We start from the raw sequence: 26,293 nt of genomic DNA on the forward strand, positions 1-26,293 counted from the left end.
TTTCTCTCTCTTAAAAAAGCTGCTTTATACTTTATCCCTCATTCCTGCTGTTGACTCATTATTACTCTCCTCTCTAACATTTCAGCAATCTGTTTGAAAGTAAATGACTATATTTTTACTATAAACACAATACTTGATCACTTCAGTCACAAAGTGGCCAAAATTTAATGACAAAGAGATATTCGCATTGTTGGATTTTGATTTGTTGTTGTTATATTATCTTATTTTGTTTTTTATAGTTTCCTTTTTCTTCTACTTTTTCCTCTACAGGTCAAAAATATGATAATTAGCAATAAAACCGTAGTAACCCATTTCATCATTTTGGGCTTTCCCAGTCTGAAAAACCTTCAGTTTCTCCTCTTCTTTGTTGGGTTGTTCATTTATGTTTTTGACTTTGATTGGACACCTCATCATTATCAGCATAGTCTACATTGACCGACGTCTTCATACCCCCATGTACTTTTTCCTCAGAAACTTCTCCTTCTTAGAAATATGGTACACATCCAATATTATCCCCAAAATGCTAGAAGTATTCCTAACAAAAAACAAATATATCACATATACTAGCTGCATTGCCCAACTCTACTTTTTCATTTCATTTGGCACAGCTGAATGTTTTATTCTGGCAATCATGGCATTTGATCGCTATTTAGCCATATGTAATCCTCTACGGTATCAAAATCTTATGAATAACAAAAATTGTCATCAAATGGCTGCATGTTCTTGGATTGGTGCCTTTATAATTAACATACCTCCACTGGTGGCCCTCTGTAGGCTGCCATTTTGTGGACCAAATGAGATCAACCATTTCTTCTGTGATGTGTCACTCTTGTGTAGATCCTCATGAAGCTGAATTGTTCAACTTCATTGTGGCTACTAGTGTCATTGTTAATTCATTTTCCTTAATTTTGGTTTCTTACATCCTTATAATTGTCACTGTTCTGAAAATCCCCTCAACTACAGGCTGGGAAAAGGCTTTTTCTACTTGTGGATCCCATCTGGCTATAGTCACTATTTTTTATGGCACACTGATGTTCATGTATGTCCATCCAACCTCAAAAACTTCCAACAGTTCAGTGAACTTTAACAAGACAGTATCTGTGTTTTACACAGTGGTCACTCCTATGCTGAACCCTATCATTTACTGCCTGAGAAATAAAGAAGTCAAAGATGTCTTAAAGAAAGCTATTAGTGGGAAGCATGGAGTCACAATGGAACCAAGCTGCATTAAAAAAAGAATAATAAATTAATTCTGCCTCCCCAAAATATATATTGTAAAATTTATTGCTGGTAATGTCTGTTTTTCTTAGTTTGTAGGTTTTGGTTTTTAACCATAAATCCACTAAAATCATCATCATCATTATCATTTTTGTCATCATGATCATCAGAACAAAACTATGAATAAAGATTTTATTTTGAAAATGTTTCATTTTCCTTTTCTTTAACATTACATTGAAAATCAACATTTTGTATCTTAGTAGTTTTTTGATAGCTGTATTCATTTCCCTGCTTCTTCAGATTTAAAGCAAAGGATTCAAACTAGAGGTTCAAATCCTCTGACATTTAAAACAATGTGCCTGCAGCATACATAATTGAAAAATCTGAAGAAAATATTTTCTTTCTAATATGGAGATTAGAAGGACTAAAACACACTTATTTTTTCTAGAAAACACCTGCAAATTGCTCTTATTTTACAATACTAGCAGATAACATTTCATTTAAAGACCTAACTAGAATTATTTATAGATTGGTTTTCAGTGTAATTTCTGGTCTTTCTCTAAATGCTTACTTAAAACATGGTGTGATTTTCTGTATTTGAAATAGCTAATTGCCTCTTTTGTAAAATAAAGTCTAACAATCTAATGTAATCTTAGGAAGCATATATTTTCAAGTACAACTTTTCTTGTACTCATTAGTATATGTGTTGTCAACAAGATACTCATATACTTGTGATCACTTATTGAAGCTTATTCATAGTTTCATTAAAATATTGTTTCCTTCAACAATTTTTATGATAACAAAAAAGTAACTACAAGTCAAGAAATCTTACATTTCTCCCAGAAATATTTAATGGACCAAGAGGGAATTATAAATTAACTACTATAAAGACTTGTAATCACTTTCTTATTAAGAATTCCCTTGATTAATAATTATTTTGTCAGCTATGTGGAAATTGTTACATGCCACTCAAAAAAGATATTATCCATAAGCAAAAGAGTTTTAAGAAAAAAAATCAGTTCCTATCATGACTACCTATACTATTATGTAAAGTAGCTAGTAGTGAGAAATACTTTCAACACCAATTACGAATAGCTGATGTCAGTACAAAAAATGGACAATGTTAAAGCAATAATACTAATACGTTTACATGTAATAATGTAGATTTCTGGAGAGATGTCAATGATGTTATCAGTATATGAACCAGAATATTGCTATGCTTGATTCATAGCATATTATTTAATAACTTATAAACAAAAATCAAACTATCCATATTTATATAGACACTTGTATAAATTAAAGTGGTAAAGAGAACTTTTGCCCTGTTCAGTTTGTGACAACAAAGGATTGATTTCCAAAATTTAAGATATCTGGGAGTTTGCATTTCAGAAAAAAAAAATAAAGATTTGTGTGCTTATATAACTCTCTCTCTCTCTCTCTCTCTCTCTCTCTCTCTCTCTCTCTCTCTCTCTCTCTCTCTCTCTCTGTGTGTGTGTGTGTGTGTGTGTGTGTGTGTGTGTGTATGTCACTGGACTTCCTCAGTTGGAATGAAAATCCTGTTTGCACTGGGTTCTTGCTTGCTGCATTTAATATAATAAAGGATAAAGGGGCAAATAATTTCCTAAATTATAAAAAAAACCCTCTTCTATTTTTGTTAATTAGTTCTTTAGAGCTATAGAAAATCTTGGTAGACACTTCAACTCTCATGGAGATTTAAATAGAACTTGCAATATTTCTCTCTCTCACTAAGAAAGCTGTTTTATACTTTATTCCTCATTCCTCATGCTGACTCATTTTCTACCCTCTTAGTATTACAGCAATCTGTTTAAAAGCAAATGATCATTTTTAAAGTATAAATTTACTTCAGTTCACACAGTGACCACAATTTAAAGGCAAAGAAATGTTGGAATAGTTCCATTTTGATCTGTTGTCATATTCTCCTATCTTATATTTGTGGTTTTGTTTTCCTTCTTTTAATATTCCATTAGTTGAAAAATATGATCATTAGCAATAAAATCATAGTAATCCATTTTATCATTTCGGGCTTTCCTAGTCTGAAGAACTTTCAGTTTCTCCTCTTCTTTGTTGGACTGTTCATTTATGTCTTGACTTTAAATGGACACCTCATCATTATCAGCATAGTCTACATTGACCGACATCTCCATATCCCCATGTACTTTTTTCTCAGCAACTTCTCCTTCTTAGAAATATGGTACACATCCAATATTATACCCAAAATGCTAGAAGTATTCCTAACAAAAAACAAATATATCACTTATACTGGCTGCATTGCCCAACTATACTTTTTAATTTCATTTGGTATAGCTGAATGTTTTATTGTGGCAATTATGGCATTTGATCGCTATTTATCTATATGTAATCCTCTACGGTATCAAAACCTGATGAATAACAATATTTGCCATCAAATGGCTGCATGTTCTTGGATTGGTGCCTTCTTAATTAATATTCCCCCATTGGTGGCTCTTTCTAGGTTGCCATTTTGTGGACCAAATGAGATCAACCATTTCTCATCACCTTTACTGAAACTATCTTGTGTAAATCCTCATGAAACTGAATTGTTCAACTTCATTGTAGCTACTAGTGTCATTGTTAGTTCATTTTCCCTAATTTTGGTCTCTTATATTCTCATAATTGTCACTATTCTGAAAATCCCCTCAACTACAGGCCGGGGAAAGGCTTTTTCTACTTGTGGATCCCATCTGGCTGTAGTCGCTATTTTTTATGGCACACTGATGTTCATGTATGTGCGTCCAACCTCAAAAACTTTGAACAGTTCAGTGATCTTCAACAAGATAATATCTGTGTTTTACACAGTGGTCACTCCCATGCTGAGCCCTATCATTTACTGCCTGAGATACAAAGAAGTCAAAAAAGCCTTGAAGAGAGTTATTAGTAGGAAACATGGACTCACAATGAAACAAAGCTGCATTAGAAAAGGATTAATGAATTAGCTCCCCCTCCTCAATATATATATATATATTTTCCACCTGTATTGGATTATAACACTGCAAATTCCCAGCTATATTCAAATGTATATAACTGGTTGGGATAATGCATTAAAACATGCATTAAAACTGTTAGGTGTCTTCGAAGTGTCATAGCCTTGTAAAAAATTATTATATGATGTCCTAATGTCTTTGAGTCTTCCTGACATTTTCCTGAAATTTGCAAAAAATTCAGCAAGTACTGCATAATTTTATGAATTATTTTATGAATTTAAGAAGTAGTTAGTAAAATTGGGGTAACAATAACTTAATCCAAAGTAGACTGCAGGCTTATCAAAGAAAGTATATTATGAGCATAACAAGCAGAATAGAGGTATACCATCCCACATATTTATCAGGAAATATCCTTTTCTGGTAAGATAAAGTTTTTTATACTTATTAGAAAATTTATTATCAAACACTCAGTCTATCTTTAAGAAGTTAATATGTTTTTTCTAATCTGTATGAGTGCTATTAGATTTATTATTATAATTCATATATTTAATTATTCACACATTTTATCAGGAAAAAGTATTCTATAATTTAGCTTGAGAAAACATTTTACATTGAATCAATCCCCAATCAATATAGATTGGTACAAGAAATACATTTCAAGCATTTACTACCCCCCCCCCAAAAAAAATAATATTTGTGATGGGGTATTAGTTGATATAACTATCTAGAATCAAGGAGAGTTCTTTAAGATCTTTTTATTTCAGATTAGTTACCATCACTAAGTTGCATACTAAATGTTAATGCTGTCATATGTATGCTTGTACAGTACATGCTTAGGATGGGACACCCACTGGAAGGGGAATGAAAAGGATGGCTTCAAAGCCCCACCCTGTTAATGTATAAGCCACATATATTTTAAAGGGTAGGTTTTTAAGTCAATATGTTTCTATATTTTTCCAATTTAGAATTAGTAAAATTATCTTTTTTTTTTCAAAATTCCCATTTTCCATTTAAAATAATGTTATTATCTACTTTTAACAGATAGTTATCTATATATACTCTATACAAAATATGTATGGGTTCCTCTTCATTAATAACTTAATATAAACTTCCAAATGTGTTGGATTAGACCAGGGGTCTTCAAACCTGGCCCTTTTATGAATTGTGTACTTCAACTCCCAGAATTCCTCAGCCAGGCATACTTCAAACCTGTCTGGACTAAGAGAGGATGTGAGATTACCCATAAATATTCCAGACAGTTACTCCTCATAAAGAGACTACAAGACAGCAGTTTCCAGTGTAGAAAGTATTTTGAACACTGAGAATAAGGGGATACCATCTTGCTCCAAACTGCAGTTGGCATCTTTAAAATTACACTAAATTTGCATAGTATCTTTTATAATTGTTAAGATTAAAAAGTTCATTAAGACTTTCATTTTAAAATGTATAAACATATTAAAGGTCTGGATAAATCTGAAATAAAATTTTTGAATTAATTGTAAAGAATCCTTGCCATGAACTAGATGATCTCCAAGGTCCTTTCCAACATTATTATTATTATTATTATTATTATTATTATTATTATTATTATTATTATTATTAATTTTCTAAGACATAAAAAGATAAACAGTTATAACTTGCAATTTACATTGAAGATGCAAAATGTTATAATATTCCACTATTATAATATTGGAAATATTAAAGGATGCTTTTGGGGAAAAATGGAACCAGAAGTTAATGTCAGTAATGGCAATAGTGAGGTTTGCTTCTATGGACAGACTTTGTCCGAAAGATGTTTCAGAAGAACTGGCAGAAGAGGAATAAGTCTTATTTAATAAGACAGAGAAGCTGATCCTGAAAATAGACCTACAAATATCAGGCTACAAGAATGACATGAAAAAAGAAATGTTATTGGATATTCAAAAGAAATTGATTGATGCTTTAAAAATCAAAAGGGAATTACGAATAATAAAGCAATCAGAGTGACTTGATAATTCTTTTATATTATCTTTTATGTTGTATATAAAATTCTTTTATATACAAAAAGAGTTTTGTTAAAGATTGGATAAATCTTGTGTAAGGAATAAAAAAGAAGTATAAAGAAATCAAGTTCTACGACATTACTTGAATTGTTGTTGTTAATTGCGAAGTCGTGTCTGACCCATCGTGACCCCATGGACAACGTTCCTCCAGGTCTTCCTGTCCTCTACCATCTTCTGGAGTCCATTTAAGTTCATGCCTACTGTTTCAGTGACTCCATCCAGCCACCTCATTCTCTGTCGTCCCCTTCTTCTATTGCCCTCAATCTTTCCCAGCATTAGGCCCTTCTCCAGTGAGTCCTTCCTTCTCATTAGGTGGCCAAAGTACTTGAGTTTCAACTTCAGAATCTGGCCTTCTAAAGAGCAGAACTCTTCTAGGATTGACTGGTTTGAACGCCTTGCATTCCAAGGACTCACAGGAGTCTTCTCCAGCACCATATTTCAAAGGCCTCAATTCTTTGTCTCTCAGCCTTTCTTATAGTCCAACTTTCACATCCATACATTGCAAATGGGAAAACCATGGCCTTGATTATACACACTTTTGTTGGCAGGGTGATGTCTCTGCTTTTTAGTATGCTGTCTAGATTTTCCATAGCTTTCCTCCCCAGGAGCAAGTGTCTTTTAAGTTCTTGGCTACAGTCCCCATCTGAGGTGATCTTGGAGCCCAGGAAAATAAAATATGTCACTACCTCCATTTCCTCTCCATCTATTTGCCAGGAAATAGCAGAGGGCTAGTACTAGCCCTCTGCTCTTTCCCAGTAGCATATTGGACACCTTCTGACCTGAGGGGCTCATCTTCCAGCATCATATCTTTTTGCCTTTTGTTACTGTCCATGGGGTTTTCATGGCAAAGATACTGAAGTAGTTTGCCATTTCCTTCTCCAGTGGATCACATTTTGTCAGATCTCTCCGCTATGACCTGTCCATCTTGGGTGGCCCTGCACAGCATAGCTCATAGCTTCATTGAGTTATGCAAGCCCCTTCACCATGACAAGGCAGTAATCCATGAAGGAGATTACTTGAATAGAGTAATCATTAAGCAAAATGAAGGAATATAAATTTGGTTTATTTGATCAAGGTTAAAATAGCTATGCTGTTATTTCTGGCAACCCTTAATGGATTTTTAACACCAATTTTGAAACGATGGGATTTTTTTATGGATTTGTTTATAGATAAGCAATGGGACATGGGATCATGAAACAATTGGTTATAAATTAAAAGGAATTAAGTTACTGAAATAATTTAAATTTGACGTGATGAAGGTTAGAAGTCACTTCTTTAAATATTTATTTTATTTTTTCTCTATTCTTACTTTTTTTTCTATTCTTTCCTTTTTCTGCATGTTTTACTTTTTCTTTCTATTCTTTTATTTTTTATTTTGTAGTTTGTATTCATTTTTACAAATATAAGCTTAAACTGCACTACAGTTTTATAAAAATAAAATGAATTTGGAAATCCACAAATCTGGGTTTGATATTATCAGTCTTTCTAGGTAAACCAGGTAGGAAATAAGACTAGATGAGCTAATTCTGCTTTATATTAAGGCTACAGTAACAGAATCATACAAGTCTAAAAGTAAAAACTTCTCATTGCCACTTTTAACTGCTTGATTCATTAGGGTAAATCCTTCCTCAGTTTCTTTCTCTGACCATTAAGACAGGGGGGCTCCTTCCTCTCTTGTCTGATTGCTTCCTAGGCAGCATCTCTTCTCCTTGTTCCCCGAGGTCATCCAATTACATCACCCTCTTCTTCAGAATATTCCTCTCCTCACAAGTTCCCAAAGAAAATAGATTATGAGTTATGAGAATGAAATGTAGTGGTATTGTTCCCCTCTTCTCCTGACAACTCCGTGTGATCACACAAGAAATCCCGTAAACTATTTGCTCCTTTGGGAATCTACTGATCTTGTACACCTTGTATGACTGATATGAAAGGAGTTGATTCATTGTCCCCTACGCAATGTCTTAGTATACTCAAAACTCCCTTCATCCCAGAGAAGAGCTCCTCCTCTTTGTTTTGTCATGTTTTACTACACAGGTAGCTTCTTATAATAGGGTTTGTTGGGGTATTGCTAGAGAAGTAGGTGTATTACTAAATTGTGATAATTATTGGCAAGAAGTTTCAAGTGACAGTATTTTCCCTTCTGAAAAAAAAAATATTTTTAAGGTGATAGGATATCACCTTTATATAAAACAGGTAATATTATCCTCAGAATACTTTCCACGTGGGCATTTTTACAAAAAGAGTGTTTTGATTAACTAAACACTCATCTAAATGAGTGAGCTTTAACTTTGGGGTATGTGCTCCCTTCATACTTAAAAGTTTGTTTTAAAAGGTAAGTGCATTTTTTTTCTTCCTCCTTTCCTTCAATCTTCCTCTATCTTCAAGAATCTTCACAATGACAATCAGATTTCTGAAAGAAGTGATCAATTGTTAAACCACCTGAATGTTCCTCTTTATTTACAAGTAGACTGATCAATAAGGAAATATCCATCAGATACTAATAGGGTGCCATTTCTAGCCTGGTGCCTTTAACTGGTATACCACACTGGTTCCATATATTTACTTGCATGTTTATTCTTGTTTTACAGATGAATAATCAGAAATGGAGAACCAAACTGATTTTATTTTGCTTGGACTTTCCAGTGATCCTCAACTACAGAACTGGTTCTTCTTGATCTTTTCAATCATTTTTCTCATCACACTGTCAGGAAACATCACAATCATTCTAATAATCAGAATAGACCCTTCTCTCTCTGTACCCATGTATTATTTTTTATCTCATTTGTCCTTTGTTGATATGTGTTACTCAACTAATATTATTCCTAAAATGTTAATGGATTTTCTTATGAAACAAAGGACTGTTTCCTTCACTTTCTGCATTTTACAGATGTTTTGCACCCTTCTACTAGGAGTTACAGAGATTTTCCTACTGTCAGCAATGGCATATGATAGATACGCTGCAGTGTGTCACCCACTTCATTACATAATGATCATGAATAAAACAATATGCACTTACTTGATTTTAGGAGCATGGCTAATAGGCTTGCTATCTGCAACAATAAACACAGTGCCCATTTTTAAGTTACACTTCTGTGGCCTTCGTGAAATTAATCACTTCAGCTGTGAGCTTCCTCCATTATTGAAAGCATCCTGTTCTGACACTTTTCTAAGTAATGTGATCCTTTTGTCTTTTGCTGCTATGTGTGGACTTGGTTCCTTCTCACCAATATTGGTGTCTTATGTTCATATTATCTCCACCATCATGAAGATCCATTCTGCAGAGAGCAGAAGTAAAGCTTTTTCTACATGCAGTTCCCATCTCATTGTGGTAGGTTTACAGTATATGACAGGAATGTCCCAGTACATGAAACCCAGCAATGTTTCTTCTATTATACTGGATGAGATTATCTCTATTCAGTATAACATTTTGACCCCAATGCTGAATCCAATTATCTATAGTTTGAAAAATAAGGAAGTGAAGAGAGCACTTAAAGGAATGTTTAAGCAAAAAATAAATACGTGATCTAACTTATTGTACCCATTAGTTACATATGGATACTTTAAAGATGAGTCTGCTTATTTTTGTGTTTGTATATGTAAAGAGGTAAGAAGAGGGTAAGAAAAGAGAATTTGGTTTTACTGCTTATAAAGTTCATTAACATTTGGAAAGTTTCAATTTATTTTAGCAGTGGTTTGCTCTCCAAGCTTGTTTCATATAGTTTCTGAAGGCTTTTTTTTTAATCAAACTAGGTAACATCAGCAGAAGGATTTTCTTGTCCTATTCTCCTTAGCTTATAAATGTCTTGTGTGCCAGTGTGGTCAGCTGGTTGTGCGATTGGTTGTTTGTTTGGAGTTATATTTAAATTCTGAGCAGCTGATTGGTTCTCTTGTTGATTGGTAGTTCAAATGGTCTGGTTTCTTCAATTTATATCCAGGAGATATAAGTATACAATGCAGATGACTGCAATCTGATAAACTACAATTCTTTTAGGACTCCCTATGTCCATTTTATTTAGCCAACCTTATTCTTTTGCAGGTTTCTTCTCCAAACTGTATTTAAGCTGGTTAAAATCTAGGGGATTCCAAAACCATGGTTTAATGCTAATGAAGGCAAATATATGTGTCCCAGTATAATCTTGCAGGATCTAATCTGAGTCAGCCACCAGGACAAGAGACTTGTTCTTCCAAGCTTCCACACCCATGCTGGAACTCATTCTCAGGAAACTTCTCAATCTCCAGGATGTGTGGAAATATCCTGGAGATTAGAAGTTCCCTGAAGATGAGCTCCAGCACAGTTTGAAAGCTTGGAAAAATAACTTCTGGTCCCATTGACCAACCCAGATTGTTTTTATGTTGTTTCCATTATAACTGTCCTTTTTTGTAAAGTTTACCTGTTTTCTATTTCAATTTTAAGTATATTTTGCCAAGATTGTTTTCTGGGTGACATCATTAATACATTAATCAGCATGGCTTTATATATTTTCTTCCTTTTGAACAACTCCTTTTCTGAACACCAGCATCATTTATTAACTAGTACTTGAACAGGAGACCAAAAAACTCCATGGCTGGAAAGATGGGGGAGAGATTCTGAAATCTAGCAAAATATTGCTAAATGTATTTATGCATCTAAGTCACTAGAAAACCAGAATAACACAATGATGTCCTTGTCAGTAAAGGCAGGAAATGGTACTTATTGACTAAATTAGTAGCAAATATAGAATTTTTTAGAAGGAAGTATATGCTGTCACACTTAAAATAATGAATAGCACAACAATTCATAAATTCAGCTTTCATCTTCCAAACATAGCTGCACTTACATCATGCTGTTCTTAGAAAATTCACATGCAACATACGAAGTTTATTTTAAATATGACATGACTTTTCTTTGGGTGCAGTATATTACAAACATGCAATAAACTACTTCTCCCCCCCTCCTCCTCCATCACTGGAGGTTTTTAAGAAGAGATTAGACAACTATTTGTCTGAAATAGTATACAGTCTCCTGCTTGAGCAGGGGGTTGGGCTAGAAGATTTCCAAGTACCTTCCAATTCTGTGAGTTTTATATCCTGTTTCACTCTTCATTTTTGTTCTGTTTATGTTTCAAGTTCTTTAATGCTTATCTTCTCCCCGAGTTATGCGCTTAGGATAAAAAATACAGTAAGAAAGATTTATTTTGAGATGTCAGTGTTTTTGAACTTAATATGAAATGGAATGTCAGATTTTATTTCAAGTTGATTATAAAGCTTCAGGAAAATAAAATATTTTATTCTATGTCATTCATTCACTAATTGTTTAAAATAGAATTTGGTTACTGCTTGACACTTGCAAGACTTTAAATGGTTCACAGAATTTACAGTGTAAATGTAAAACTGTAGATTTCAGAAAATAAAATGCAAAATTTCCATAATCATATTTGCAATTTAAGTATTCAAAATCATTATTAAAATTTAACATTTAGTGTGACATTAAGCTTCTTAATGTTTTCACCTGTTTCCAGATGGTCATGAGTGGAGCCATCCTTCATGGGTTAACTATTTCCAGATAGGGGAGGTTCTACATGGAACATACACTGTCAGGGCATGTCAAATTCACAATATCACATGACGTCGCACGATATATCGTGACTTTTTCTCCATTGCCGGCAATGGGGTGGGCGCGGTTTCATCATGATGCATCGTGGTTTCATCATGATGCATCTGGCCCATGGGCCAGCAGTTTGACATGCCTGCTCTATGCCTTGTGACAGAAGGTGACTCTTACCATGTACTCCATAATTGTTCAAGTAGATTGTACTCAAACAATTGGTAAAAAATGGTCTTTAAGATATTTAGTCTCTAGGATATAAAGGGTTTTATGAGTAGAAAACAGAACATTTAATTGCATATGAGAACTTACTGGCAGCTCCTTTAGTAGATGACACAGTATAACATGAGCATGTGTGCAGCTAGGTCTCATGGCATCAGACCCCATTTCAAAAACATTGTGGGGCTTGAAATATGTTTCTGAAAATTTTGGATTGCACACACTTTCTAAAAGAGTAAAGTATGGTTCCAGTTGGTTTCTTTACAAAAAATGTACCTGCACTGTAGTTAAAAATATGAGTGAAAGACATATAGTAGTTCTTTTGAAAAAAAGATAGAAATAGAGATAGAGGTTGATATACATGGGGGGACAGAATGATAGACAGATAGATAGAGATGATAGAGAGGGATAGGGAGAGGAAAATCTGAAAGTATTTTTAATATACATTTGTATTAAATATAACAAATTCGGGTGTAAATCTTTCAGCATATCTGTAGCCATTCTTTGAGAGATGATGAACATGCCTTTTTAAGTATTTTATCATCAGGTAACTATTACTACATCATCATCATCACTATCAGCCATAATCACTGATAAGGAATCATGTGGGAAAAATACTGTCAAAAACATTTAAACATTGATTAAAAGTCTTCAGCATGGTCATAAAATGGGCAGAGGATGTCCTTTAAGAATCAGGTCTCAAATTACCAATGTACAGATTTAATGAAGGACATGCCTACAGTGATAGGAATAGATTTTATTTTGAGACTTCTGGTTTTGCATCGTAGCAACACAGCTAAGCGATTGCAGGACTTTGCACTCCACGGCTGATTTCGTTCTTTCCAGGGGACCCTAAATGGGTCTAAAGTTACCCCGGAGAGGCACTGAAGAAGGATGCCCCCCCATTGATCACAGAAAGATGGAGGTTGATCCGTTTGATCTGGGGGAAGCCCTTCAACCCGACAGGAGAAAGGCTAGCTGCACCTCAGTGACTAGACCAAGGTGCCTGCAGCCAAAATCCAAAAGCACCAACTAGAACAGACTGTGAACAGTGTGTTTGAAACTTGGTGAGAATATAAATCTTTTCTCTTCTATCTTGTAACTGATTTCCTGGAAAAGATCCCCAAGAAGAAAAAATCCTCTGAAAGTGAGAAAGAAGGGGATCGTCTCACCTACCACAGAAGGAAGCAGCTCTAATTTTTACAGGGAACAGACACATATTGAAATGGAATTTAATATAAAGCTACAGTCTGGATAAGCCTGGAAATTGTGGAAATTGTTAAGATCTTTCTTTTGAAAGAGTATTGATGAAACTACAAGAAACTAATTTTCTGTTTTAAAAGTTGGAAAATGAATAGTTACTGACATCTAGTGGTGGACTAGAGTATACATTTATAGCTGCTTTGGCTCAGAAACTGACAAGACACTTAGAAACAGATAACAATCTGTCCCTTTGATGTGACTCTCAGCTAAACAGAGAACAGCTGAAGAGGAGAGAAAATACATTGGGCTATCCACTACAGAGTGAGAACTACAATTGTATTCAAAATCATTATTAAAATTTAACATTTAGTATGACACTAAACTTCTTAATGTTTTCACCTACTTCCAGATGGTCATGAGTGGAGCCCTCCTTTGTGGGTTAACTATTTCCAAATAGGGGAGGTTCTACATGGAACATTCACTGTCAGGGCCCCTCCCTCTATGCCTTGTGGTCAAAGGGGACTAGTAGTGGGCCATGGCATGCCAGCAACAGGTCTGTACAAACAAGGAAAGCCACAGGCAGCAAACAAAACCACACCCTCTCTGCTCTGGGGAAAAACTTATCTCCATGTAACCAGCCCCTGGTGCTGAAAAGGTTGGGGACCTCTGTACTAAGGGAATGGGTAAAGCATTGCATACTTCATAAACTGAAAAATTGGGGATAATTTATATTCAAATAATATTTCCAAAGCAAAGAGGCAGCACGGCCCATGGAAAATTTTAGAAGCAGCCTACTTTTTGGACTTCAGAATAAAAAATAAAATAACCTACCCTGTATTGAATTCTCACTATTCCATACAATAAATTATCTTAAAAACAAGGATTAAATTCCATATTTTATCTTGAACTCAGGGGGAAAAAAGCTATACTACTAGATGTCTTGTTATCAGTTTGAACATTTGAAAGTCTATGTCACAAAATGTCACTGATGTCACTAAATGCCACTGATGTTAGTAAATGTCACTAAATATATGTCTAACAAATCAAAAGAAATAGCATATCTATGAATCAAATCAGCAGTTAATTAAGAAATAAGGGGAAGATGGCAAGGAACTGACAATGTATAGTGGGGTAGATGAAACAAAATGATCAGGGCAAAAGGATATAATAGTTCTTTTGAAAGTATGAATATACCCACATGAAAATATTCTTATTCTATAATTTATTCAATCTAGTAAATTCTGATGAAAGTATTTCAGCAGATATGTAGCCATTCTTTTAGGGATAATTAATATTTATTTATTTATTTAATATCTCTCAGAATATACCAAAAAGGGAAAAAAATGGCTAGAATTGTCCCCAAAAGAAAGAATTATCACTATGGAAACATCCTCACACTCTGAGTTTGCAATTCACTAATCTTTACCAGCTTAAAAACATATTGGGGGAAAAATGGATAAAAAAGATCCAGGCAAGCTCATAAAATATACATATGAATTTGCTAAAGAATTAGGTCATAAATTATCAGTTGATAATGCACTTTATATATTTAGGGTATAAATTGAGACTTTTCAAATTTTAATCAAGAGATAAAAACATGCATTGAGTGGAAGCAAGATATCCTTTGAAAAATAAATGGCCATCAAAACAGAGAAGCCCAATTGACAAACACTTAAATCTATACACACATAGAATGGACAGTGATAATGAAAGTGTTCACATGAAATAATAATAAGTTTAACATGTAAGCCCTAAACTCACTAAAGTAGAATAACAAAGCTTAGGTTTCTCATGAGTAACTCAAAACCTTTTTGAAACAATGATAATATAGGAACATAATTTACAGCAGTTCTAACATAAACTCAATAAAAATGTCTACAAAATAAAGCAACACTGGCATAAAAACAATTCTAGCATTCTACCTTTTTGTAAATATTCTTTTAAGTGCCCTCTTCACTTCCTTATTTTTCAGACTATAGATAATTGGGTTCAACATGGGGGTCAAAATGCTGTACTGAATAGAAAAAAGCTCATCCAGCGTAATGGAAGATACACTGCTGGCTTTCATGTATTGAGACATTCCAGTCATGTATAGCAAACCCACAACAATGAGATGAGAGCTGCAGGTAGAGAAAATTTTTCTTCTGCCCTCTACAGAATGGATCTTCATAATGCTGATGATAATGTGAATATAGGAGATCAAAGTTGGTAAAAAGGAACCAAGTCCAAAAGCCAATACAGAAAATAAAAGAATCCCATTATTAAGAAAAGTGTCAGAACAAGATGCTTTCAATAATGGTGGAAGTTCACAGCTGAAGTGCTTAATTTCAGAAAGGCCACAGAACTGTATACCAAATATGGGAACTGTGTTTATGATTGCAAACAACAAGCCCATTATCCATGCTCCAATAACCAAATAAGTACATAATGCTTTATTCATGATCATTATGTAATGAAGTGGGTGACAAACAGCAGTGTATCTATCATATGCCATTGCTGAGAGTATAAAAACTTCTGTAACACTTAATAGAAGACTGAAAAACATTTGCATAACACAGTTGGTGAAGCAAATTTTGTTATGTTTCATAAGAAAGTTCACTAACATCTTAGGAACAATATCTGTACAGTAACAGACATCAACAAAGGACAAATGAGACAAGAAATAATACATGGGTGTGGAGAGGGAAGGATCCATTCTAATGATCAAAATTATTGTGATGTTTCCTGACATCGTGAGTAGAAAAATGATTGAAAAGATCAGGAAAAGAAAGATCTGTAGTTGAGGATCATTGGAAAATCCAACAAAAAGGAAGACCAATGAATCAGTTTGGTTCTCCATTTTTATTTATTCATCTGTAAAATAAGAATAAACATGTAAGTAGAGATATAGGACAAAGTACAATTCAGCTTAGGTGATATTAAATCTTTTTCCTTTCAATTCTTTCTCATATTCACTCAGGTTCATACTGAGCAATAAATGTATTCTAAAAGAGGTCAAACTGTTGATGCATGAGCTTAATGGAATGTGTTGAGAGCTGAAAGCAAAAATATAGATATATAACATATTGTCTAACTTCTATTAATGCTAACTTTGCATATAATTTAAAGTTATCAATTATTCAATAATATTAGATTGCATTCAACTAAACTTTTGAACGAAGAGTCTGACCCATAATTTATATCAAATCATAGATAATTCTGACTTATAGGCAGAAGTCTTAAGATGCAGAGTTAACATTTAGAGAACTTAGACAACATATTAACATAAAATTTTAAGTCTAACAACAAAATGAGTAGTATATTCTGCTTGTAGTATATTATAGGTCAGTTATCAAACTGCATTCATGGAAAATATGGAATTTTATTTAAACCTCATTTGGGTTCTTAAAGTTAAAAGTATAAAATACCCCGAGTGTTATTTTAGCTTTCAGTGCTTACAGTTATTTCTAAAATGTCCAAAGTGTACAACATGCCCTAGAAATTCCTGCAAATTTTGAGAGCCTGTACTTGATTCATCCAGTGATTCAATATGAAAAAGATGTTATGTGAAAATGGGACATTTTTAAAAAATACATACATTGGATCCATCAACTTTTGAGAGGCACAGCTTTTCTGAAGCATTAACATTTTCCTGTTAGTTCATTGTAACCAAAAAATAAAGTGAAAATGTAGTTAGATTTAGAATTGCTCACAGTTCAAGCTATATGCACAGCATCATGAAGGTTTTTCAAGGTAGAAGACTTTATTTAAATATACTTGCAAAAAATGAGCAAAAGGATTACATTTACCTTACCTCTTGAAATAAACATGAAGATATGGACTACATAATACCCTCTACTTAAAGTTCATTTATTTATCCTTCTTTTCAGTGAACAAAATCAATTGGCAGAATTTACTCCTGATGTATTATTATCCATTCTGTATAGAGTATGCATTCCTCAATCCTACAAAAATGGTATCTCCGAGGAGGTATGAAAACTCTTTGCCAATAATTATCAGAGGCTTATTCCTCCAGTGGTTGTTTTTACAAGAAAGAGCTCATTAATTCTTCATATTTAAAAGAAAAAAAGAAATTAAAAAAATGATAAAAACTATTTTTCTTTAAAAAGGAAAAAAAGAAACTAAATAGAAACAACACCTCCCCCAAATAATAATAATAATAATAATAATAATAATAATAATAATAATAATAATAATAATAATAATAAAAACCAAAGGACAGATACAATAGAAGAGAAAGCACACTTCCATCATACACACACATATCCCAGAGGAAGGAAGAAACAGTTGAAGAACCATTACCTCCCATTGGATTTGTTCAGAAATATACTATGATGAAAGGTACTGAAACTCATTGAGAGATAAAGGAGGAGAAGGGTGAATATATTGTCCCAATCCTGAACCCAATCAAGTTCATGCCCATGCCTCAGTGCTACATCCAGAAAATTGACTCCAGTTGATATCAACCTTCCACCACAGTCCTTTAGAGCTGCAGACCTAATGCCCTCTCTACAAGAGAACAACATGAGAATATGGATAAACGTGCCTGTGAACAATAGGGCACTCTTATGCACCTGAAATAAGAAATTTATTTTTAACTTACACTACTTGTGAATTCTTCCAAATGATGAAAAAAAATCACTAGAACTTGGTTCCTTTATTGAATATCAAAGAAATATTCAGAGGAAATAGTTCAGAGCATTATTCAAAAAATATAAACATGATAATGAAATTTCCCTTATTTTGGCAGAAACAGCAACATTTGATATTATGGCAATTTTTTTACAGAATAGAAACATCAACACTAAAAACTATTGCACATTTTATAGACGAAATACAAAATGAAATAATTAAAAGTTTAGTACTGTATGTTAACTCATTATTTTAGATACAATAATTACACAAGCCAAATAGAACAAATACATGAATATATTTCTATATGTGAACATTTTGTCTAGTAGTCAACAAAACTGGAGTGACATTAGAAATTGGGATATTATGAGTTCTACTCTTTCTTCAAGCATAAAGCCAACTGCATGACTTTCAGCAAGCTATTCTCTCTTTCTCTCTATCTCTCTCTCTGTCTCAGCTCCACCCAGTTAGTTTTTGTTATTGAGAGGAAAATAGGAGGTAAGTACATTAAATATGTGTGGTCCCTTGAATTGAGCAATATTAAAGATATAATAAAAAATCAAATAAATAAATGCAGAAAACATAGCAAATTACAACAGAATATCCTTGAGAAAAATTCTAGAGCACAGTATATTCCTCATTCTGTGCATTCTTTAAATTTGGTTGTAAATCATGGACAAAAATTAATTTTGGCATCACAAAGTTATTTTATGTCATACAAGAATTATAAAACTAATTTTGAGCTTCAATGAAAAATTGGAGAGCCCTGAAACATATGTTCGAAAAATATATTTCAAACTGTCTTTGAAGAAAAACAAAATGAGGGTGTTTAACAAGATTTTATTACCAAATAAATTGCAGAATCTTTTCACATTGACATGAAATTCTCTAAAATGGAAAATAGCAGGAAAAACAAGACTTCTTTTTGACTACAAACCTCATCTATGATCTAAAACTAAATTTCAGCATAACTTTCTTTTGTCCATATTAGATACAACAGCACCATCTTTAAAATAAAGTTTATGATATTATATCAATATTATAGCCTTTTCAGTATCCTAGATCATATGGAACACGATGAATCACAGTGAATACAAATTACTACAGCTATATAAAAATTACCATTGAGATTCACAGAAATTTAGCAAAGAATGAGATGTTGATGGTACACAAATGTATGAGGAACACTAAACTTTATTTTCTAAAAGCTGACATGATTTCTGTTCAAGCAGTGCAATATTATTGCAAGCAGTAATACACTAAACATATTTCTGAATACTTCAGTCGCTCAAAGGATATATCAATCACCAATGGAGAACATAACTTCTCAGTTTAAGGTATACATTAGAATATAATAGAGCTAGAAGGGACCTTGGAGGTCTTCTAGTCCAGCCCTCTGCTCAAGCATCTCAGACAAGTGACTGTCTAGTCTCTTCTTAAAAATCTCCAGTGATGGAGTACCCATGATTTTGGGAGGCAAGCTGTTCCATTGTTTCATTGACAGATAACAGGCTATAAAATCTAGTCACCCTTTCTATAGTAAATGTGTAAGTAAGCATTGAAACTATCATAATTAATTTTCTTTTCGTAAGAACAAGATGAGTATCTGTTTCAATCCAAGTTACTATATCCTATTGACATTGGGTTACCACTTATTGTGATTAAAAATTCAAATTTGTTGTTATGTTAGTAACTTCATTTAGAAGAAATATAGAGGTTAAATAATGTACAAATATACTAACAAAAAAGAAGGATATTAGGAAAGACTTTTTCTAATATGATAAAGTGGCAATGCAAAGAGAGTGTACCCAGGTTACTGTGTTTCTCTTTCAGGGGAAGATCTTTTCCATGCAGAATGGAGCAAAAAAAAAAAAAAGAGAGAGAGAGAGAGAAAGAGAGAGAGAGAGAGAGTAGAGAGAGAGAGAGAGAGAGAGAGAGAGAGAGACCACCATGCTTTCCAAACAAAGAGAAATTCACTTTTGGATTCCTGCACATCTAGCACAGGGGTTCTCAACCTGTGGGTCACGACCCCTTTGGGGGTCGAATGACCCTTTAACAGGGGTTGCCTAAGACCATCGGAAAACACATATTTCCAATGTTCTTAGGAACTTGTCTCGCTTTCAACTCCCCCTAAAATTCTTCATTCAGGCAGGCTTCCAGAGTTCGGCCGGCAGGATGCAGGTAACCCCTCCTCCCTCTCCTGCCGCCTCCCATGGCACCACACCGATCCACATCCAATGCCTCAAGCCTCAGTGACACAGAACCGCTGGCATCCTTAATGGCTGCTGATGCGCTCCCTTCTGCCGGCAACCATGTAAGCCTTGGCAATTGCTCCAGCCAAAGAAGCAAGTGGCTGGGAGGCTGCCGTGGTACTGATCTTCTGCGCCCGTCAGCTGGCAACCCCCTGAATGTGCGCTTGTCAGCTGGGAGGTCTGGCGATGGAGCCGGCCGGTGTGGAGGGCAATGGGGAGATGGCGGTGCCCACCTGCGAATATCGGGCCCACAGGGCTTGACACAGAGTTGACGGTCCAACATAACTTCCCTCCTCAAGCAACAACAGGAGGTTGCAGACAACTAAGTCAGCTGGTGCAGGAAGCCCTGGAATGGCCAGTCCAGGGCATCTGGTTGCAGTGCTGGATGACTTTTACTCCTCCTAGAAGTTGGTGGCAAGAGAAAGAAGTCATTCAAACTTCAAGATAGCTACTCACATTTTTTTTCCTTTTTTTTTTTTTTTTTTTTTTGGAGTACTTGTCTGCCAACCACCCATCTGTAAAAGAAAAAGTCTTCCACCCAAACATAATTTTTAAGGATTTTAAGGATCTTTGAGAGGAAGAGAGAGAGAGAGAAATAGAGAGAGGGAGAGAAAGAGGGAAAGAGAAATAGAGAGAGGGAGAGAGAGAGAAAGAGAGAGTGACAGGGAGAGAGAGAAAGAGAAAAAAGGAGAGAGAAAGAGGAGAGGGAGAAAGGGAGAGAGAAAGGGAGACAGGGAGAGAAAGAGGGAGAGAGAGAGAAAGAGAGAGAAAGAAAGAAAGGAAGTGAAAGAAAGGGAGAGAAAGAAAGGGAGAGAGGGAGGAGAGAGAAATAGAGGGAGAGAGAGAGGCAGTGAAAGAGGGAGAGGGAGGGAGAGAGAGAGAGGGAGAGAAAAAGGGACAAAGGGAGAGAAATAGAGGGAGAGAGAAAGAGGGAGAAAGAAAGGGAGAGGGAGAGGGAGAGAAAGAAAAGGAGACAGGGAGAGAAAAAGAAAGAGAGAGGGAGAGAAATAGGGGGAGAGAGGGAGAGGGAGAAAGAGAAAGACAGAGGGAGACAGAGAGAGGGGGGGACAGAAAGAAAGAGGGAGAGAGAGATTAAATTAGTGACATGGTTGTTAAGTGAATCTGGTTTCCCCCATTAACATTGCTTGTCAGAAGATTGCAAAAGGGGATCCCGTGACCCTGGAACAATGTGACCATCATAAATATGAATCAGTTTCCAAGCATCTAAATGTAAATCACATGACCTTGGGGATGCTGCAATGGTCATAAGTGTAAAAAATGGTCATAAGTCACCTTTTTCACTGCTGTTGTAACTTTGAACAGTCACTAAGCAAACTGTTGTAAGTCAAGGACTCCCTGTACTTTATCACTTTTTTCCATTTTTTTTTTTTTTGGTCATCATGTTTTTGACACCTCACTAGGTGACTTTTGGTACTCGAATGTTGCCATATTCTAAAAGTGGTACAATCGGTGAAAAGGTTGAAAAGCCCTGCACTAATGGACCAATTATTTCCTTCACTTTTTTCTTGTTTTTTACATGTTGAAAGAAGCTTTTTTTTGTTATTTTTGACTTTGGTCGCAAGCCTTAGTTCATTTTGAGCCTTAGCTTTCCTCACTTCATCTTTGCAGGCTCGGGCTATTTGCTGATATTCTGACTTAGTATACGGATTTGTATACTTCTCATTCATGCCATTTTAGTTGTGCCTTTGCAAAGACTGCTCCGAGAATTTCTGATCTGGTGAGAAAGAAGCAATCTCAACCTTCGCACTGACATTGGCTTTTTATGCATACTGTCACAAAATGTAGCAATGTAGTTTACTGTTGTTATATTAAGACTGTTACCCATGCTATACCATGCTTCAAGACAAAATTTCATTTATTTGTAATTAGAAATAAATATTTCACAATATATAATTACATATAATGCTTTAATTATGTTCAGTTTGTAACAATGAAAATACATCCTGCATATCAGATATTTACATTACGATTCATACATTTATGAAATAGCAATGAAAATAATTAAAGGGTCTCAGCATTAGGAAGTTTGAGAACCACTGATCTAGCATTTGCTTTTTTGTAAATATTTTTCTAAGTGCTTTCTTCACTTCCTCATTTTTCAGACTATAGATAATTGGATTCAGCATGGGGGTCAAAATGCTGTACTGAATAGAGAAAAGCTCATCCAGTGTAATGGAAGATATACTGCTAGGTTTCATATACTGAGACATTCCACAATTTTGGAACCACAAAATTCTTTTATATTATACAAAAATCATAAAATGAAATTTTAGGCTCAATAAAAATTAGAGAACATTGAAACACATTTATTAAAAATATGTTTCGAACTATGAAACATATTTTTAAAGAAAAAGAAAAAAGGCTAAAAAGATCATTTTACCAAAGAAATTGCAGAATCTTTTCTCATTGACACCAAATTCTCGCAAATAAAAGCAGCAGAAAAAGAAGGAAGATTTATTTTGACTACAAATCTCATCTGTGATCTAAAAATAAATTTCAAAATAACTTTGTCTATATTAGATGCAACAGCACTATTCTTAAAATAAAGGTTTATGACAGAGGTCCCCAACCTTTTGGGCACAAGAGACCGGTTCTGTGGAAAGAGGTTTTTCTGCGGACCAAAGGGTGCGTGGTTTTGTGTGTTGCCTGCATCTTACAGATGGGGCTTTGCTTATTTGTGTGGATGGTTGCTGGCATGCTGCGGCCCGGTACTAGTCTACGTACAGGGGGTTGGGGACCCCTGATTTATAATATTATATTGATATAGCTTTTTCAGTATCCTAGATCACGTGGAATATTTAGAGTTGGAATGAATGTGAATTACTGCAGATATGTAAACATTTACAATTGAAATTGATAGAAAATTCACAAGTTGATGATGTTGTGATGTTGATGGTACATTGATGCATGAGGAACTCTAAGCTTTAATTTGTTCTCTAAAAGCTGTCCTGACTTCTGTTCAAGCAGTACAATATTTTCACAGCAATAATACACTAGACACATTTCTGAATACTTCTACAGCTGTCATATTATATTGAATGTTATCAATTCTCAGTCACTGGTGCGGAACATAACTTCTCTATATCAAAGTTTAATTTAAAGTCATTCAAGGTCAATATTCTCAAAAACACATTGTCTAAGCACCTTTTCTATAGTAAATGTGTAAGTAAACTTTGAAATTGTCATAAAAAATTTTGTTTATAACAGCAAGATGAGTATCTGCTTCAATCCAAGTTATTATATCCTAGTGATTTTGAGTTGTTAATTACTGTGGTTAAAAACTGAAATTTGCTATTATTTTAATAATTTGTATTGTATAAAATAATACAAGTTAAATAAAGTACAATGTATTAACAAATAGAAATTAAGAAAGGACAAAATTTTTCAATATGATAGAGTCCCCATGCAATGAGAAGAAATTTCAGGGTTGCTTGTTCAGGAGAAGAATGGAGCAGAAAAGAGCCAGAGAAAGAGAAATTCACTTTTTGAGCTATGCATTTTAAGGATAATCTAGCATTTGCTTTTTTGTAAATATTCTTCTAAGTGCCTTCTTCACTTCCTCATTTTTCAGACTATAGATAATTGGGTTCAGCATGGGGGTCAAAATGCTGTACTGAATAGAGAAAAGCTCATCCAGTGTAATGGAAGATACACTGCTAGGTTTCATGTACTGAGACATTCCAGTGATGTATAGCAAACCCAACACAGTGAGATGAGAGCTACAGGTGGAGAAAGTTTTTCTTCTGCTCTCTGCAGAATGGATCTTCATGATGCTAGTCATGATGTGAATGTAGGAGATCAAAGTTGGTAAGAAGGAACCAAGTCCAAAAACCAATACAGAAAATAAAAGAATCTCATTATTAAGAAAAGTATCAGAACAAGATACTTTCAATAGTGATGGAAGTTCACATCTGAAGTGATTAATTTCTCGAAGGCCACAAAACTTTAAGCCAAATATGGGAAATGTGTTTATAGTTGCAGATAATAAACCCATTAGCCATGCTCCTGTAACCAGGTAAGTACATATTACTTTATTCATGATCATTATATAATGAAGTGGGTAACAAACAGCAATGTATCTGTCATATGCCATTGCTGAAAGTAGAAAAACATCTGTAACACTTAGTAGAAAACTGAAAAACATTTGGCTAATACAACCAGTGAAGGAAATTGTCTTTTGTTTCATAAGAAAGTTCGTTAACATCTTAGGGACAATATCAGTAGAGTAACAGATATCAACAAAGGACAAATGGGTGAGGAAATAATACATGGGTGTGGAGAGAGAAGGATCCATTCTAATGATCAAAATTATTGTGATGTTTCCTAACAGTGTAATTAGAAAAAATATTGAAAAGATCAAGAAAAGGAAAATCTGTAGTTGAGGATCACCTGAAAGTCCAAGGAAAAGGAAGACGAATGAATCAGTTTGATTCTCCATTTTTATTTACTCATCTATAAAACAAATGTATATACAAATATATATAAAGATATAAGGCAAATTATGGCTTAGCTTAGATGATATTAAACATTTCTATTTTCAACTCTCATTTCATTCAATTAAGGTTTTGATTAAAAGTTTGGCTCCCTTTTACATGCACACATGTACACACACACACACAATCATGAATAATTTGTGGGAAGATGTCTTAAGATGCAAAGTTAAAACTAATAAAATTTGAGAACATGTTGACTTTAAGCTCTAAGTCTACCTAATGTAGTCTATTCCTGAGGTAGTTATCAAGTTGTATTCTTGGAAAACTTGGAATTTTCTTAAAGCTCATTGAGGTTCCTAAAATTAAAAAAAAGGAATAAATTCTCTGAGTGTTACTTTAGCTATCATGACTACTACATTATTTCCAAAGTGTCCAAAGTTCAGTTGATCAGCTGAATTGGAACATGCCCTAGAAAGTTCTGTAAAGTTTTGGGAGTCTGTACTAGTCTCATCCAATGAATCGATATAAACGTTGCTATATGAATATAGAACATTTTTATTTTAAAAAGTGACATATATTGGCATTCCATTAATATTTGAGAGGTACAGATTTTTTGAATCATTAGCATTTTCCTATTAATCAATTGTAGCCATCAATAAAATGGAAATGTACTTAGGTTTAGAATTGCTCACTGTTCAAGAAATAATCAGGAATATTTTTCAAGGCAGAAGAATTTACTTGAATGTTCTTGCAGGAAACGACCAGAAGGATTGCACTTACCTTACCATTTGAAATAAACATTAAGGTAGGGACTGGATGATATCCCCAACTCTAAGCCCATTTATTTATATTTCTGTTAAGTGAACAAAATCAAGTCCAATGTTCTTTTCCAAACCAACATATTGGCTGATTTATCCTTGACATATTATTATCCATTCTATACAAAGGTATCATACATTCCACAATCTTAAAAAAAAGGTATCTCAGAAGGGGCAATATTCCCACATGAAAATTCCTTGCCAACAATTAACACAGTTTACAGTTATACTCATTTCTCCTGTGAGCTTCTCCTTATGAGCCATGGTGGAACAGTTGTAGAATGCAGTACTGCAAGCTACTGCTGCTGATTGTGGGCTGCCAGCAGTTCTCCCATTTAAGTCTTACCAACTCAAGGTTGACTCAGCCTTTCATCCTTCTGAGGTCCATAAAATGAGGACCCAGAATGTTGGGGACAATATGCTGACTCCGTAAACTATTTAGAGATTAGGCTGTAAAGCACTGTGAAGCAATATATAAGTTTAAGTGCTATTGCTATGACTGAACAATGAAAAGCACATAAATTCTTCATAATTTAAAGAAAGAATGAAAAAGAAAGAAAACTTAATGGGAAACTATATTTTAAAAAATGGGAAAATAAAACAAAAATAAAAAACACCCATGCCTTAAAGAACATCTATTTAATTCCTAAACACCTATTCCTTACCATAGATAGGGTTAATCTAATCTATGTTTTGCACAATGAACCCAAAGTTCAAGGTTCCTGATTTTTAAATGTCCCTAGACACACTCAAATGAAGTAATCATACTATTTACTTTGCATACAATTTAAAAATTTAATGATGAAAAAAATAAGGTTCCACATTTAGGCAAGAAAAATCAAATGCACAGGTACAGTATAGGTGGTACCTTGTTCAGTAGTAGTAACTGTGAGAGGATCTTGGAGCCCTAG

General features: G+C 34.2%; 4 protein-coding genes and 1 pseudogene across 10 annotated transcripts; 3 read left to right on the forward strand and 2 right to left on the reverse strand.

Annotated features, from left to right (window-relative positions):
- The first annotated feature begins 270 nt into the window (after positions 1–270).
- On the forward strand, positions 271–2,420 carry LOC120320417 (annotated as a pseudogene).
- A 795-nt stretch (positions 2,421–3,215) lies between these two features.
- On the forward strand, positions 3,216–4,190 carry LOC120320418 (olfactory receptor 11L1-like). The gene has a single exon (XM_039370067.1). The coding sequence runs from the start codon at positions 3,216–3,218 to the stop codon at positions 4,188–4,190; it is 975 nt and encodes a 324-aa protein (XP_039226001.1).
- Positions 4,191–7,887: 3,697 nt separating this feature from the next.
- On the forward strand, positions 7,888–11,614 carry LOC120320420 (olfactory receptor 5A2-like). 3 transcript variants are annotated; one of them, XM_039318411.1, is made up of 2 exons: positions 7,888–8,254; positions 8,809–11,614. In XM_039318411.1, exon 2 carries the CDS (start codon positions 8,823–8,825, stop codon positions 9,741–9,743), a length of 921 nt encoding a protein of 306 aa, XP_039174345.1. In that variant the 5' UTR covers positions 7,888–8,254; positions 8,809–8,822; the 3' UTR covers positions 9,744–11,614. The 3 variants fall into 3 exon arrangements, with proteins under 3 accessions (XP_039174345.1, XP_039226002.1, XP_039226003.1); XM_039370068.1 differs by lacking the exon at positions 7,888–8,254 and adding an exon at positions 8,297–8,552; XM_039370069.1 differs by lacking the exon at positions 7,888–8,254 and adding an exon at positions 8,308–8,413.
- A 2,762-nt stretch (positions 11,615–14,376) lies between these two features.
- Positions 14,377–17,513, reverse strand: LOC120296613 (olfactory receptor 5V1-like). 3 transcript variants are annotated; one of them, XM_039318433.1, is made up of 2 exons: positions 17,020–17,513; positions 14,377–16,079 (listed from the first exon to the last, which is right to left on the reverse strand). In XM_039318433.1, exon 2 carries the CDS (start codon positions 16,063–16,065, stop codon positions 15,145–15,147), a length of 921 nt encoding a protein of 306 aa, XP_039174367.1. In that variant the 5' UTR covers positions 16,066–16,079; positions 17,020–17,513; the 3' UTR covers positions 14,377–15,144. The 3 variants fall into 3 exon arrangements, with proteins under 3 accessions (XP_039174367.1, XP_039174368.1, XP_039174369.1); XM_039318434.1 differs by having other exon boundaries at positions 17,015–17,513; XM_039318435.1 differs by lacking the exon at positions 17,020–17,513 and adding an exon at positions 16,804–16,909.
- Positions 17,514–22,132: 4,619 nt separating this feature from the next.
- Positions 22,133–25,455, reverse strand: LOC120296611 (olfactory receptor 5A1-like). 3 transcript variants are annotated; one of them, XM_039318428.1, is made up of 2 exons: positions 25,345–25,455; positions 22,133–24,920 (listed from the first exon to the last, which is right to left on the reverse strand). In XM_039318428.1, exon 2 carries the CDS (start codon positions 24,567–24,569, stop codon positions 23,631–23,633), a length of 939 nt encoding a protein of 312 aa, XP_039174362.1. In that variant the 5' UTR covers positions 24,570–24,920; positions 25,345–25,455; the 3' UTR covers positions 22,133–23,630. The 3 variants fall into 3 exon arrangements, with proteins under 3 accessions (XP_039174362.1, XP_039174361.1, XP_039174363.1); XM_039318427.1 differs by having other exon boundaries at positions 22,133–24,583; positions 25,345–25,449; XM_039318429.1 differs by having other exon boundaries at positions 22,133–24,520; positions 25,345–25,369.
- Positions 25,456–26,293: the final 838 nt, after the last annotated feature.

This window comes from Crotalus tigris, unplaced genomic scaffold, assembly GCF_016545835.1.
Source record: "Crotalus tigris isolate CLP2741 ecotype Arizona unplaced genomic scaffold, ASM1654583v1 scf7180000021363.294534, whole genome shotgun sequence".
Taxonomy (NCBI): Eukaryota; Metazoa; Chordata; class Lepidosauria; order Squamata; family Viperidae; genus Crotalus; species Crotalus tigris.

Excerpts from the sequence above, each read along its gene's own strand:
- LOC120320420 (XM_039318411.1), top strand. The coding sequence starts at position 8,823 with ATGGAGAACCAAACTGATTTTATTTTGCTTGGACTTTCCAGTGATCCT.
- LOC120296613 (XM_039318433.1), bottom strand. The coding sequence starts at position 16,065 with ATGGAGAACCAAACTGATTCATTGGTCTTCCTTTTTGTTGGATTTTCC.
- LOC120296611 (XM_039318428.1), bottom strand. The coding sequence starts at position 24,569 with ATGGAGAATCAAACTGATTCATTCGTCTTCCTTTTCCTTGGACTTTCA.
- LOC120320418 (XM_039370067.1), top strand. The coding sequence starts at position 3,216 with ATGATCATTAGCAATAAAATCATAGTAATCCATTTTATCATTTCGGGC.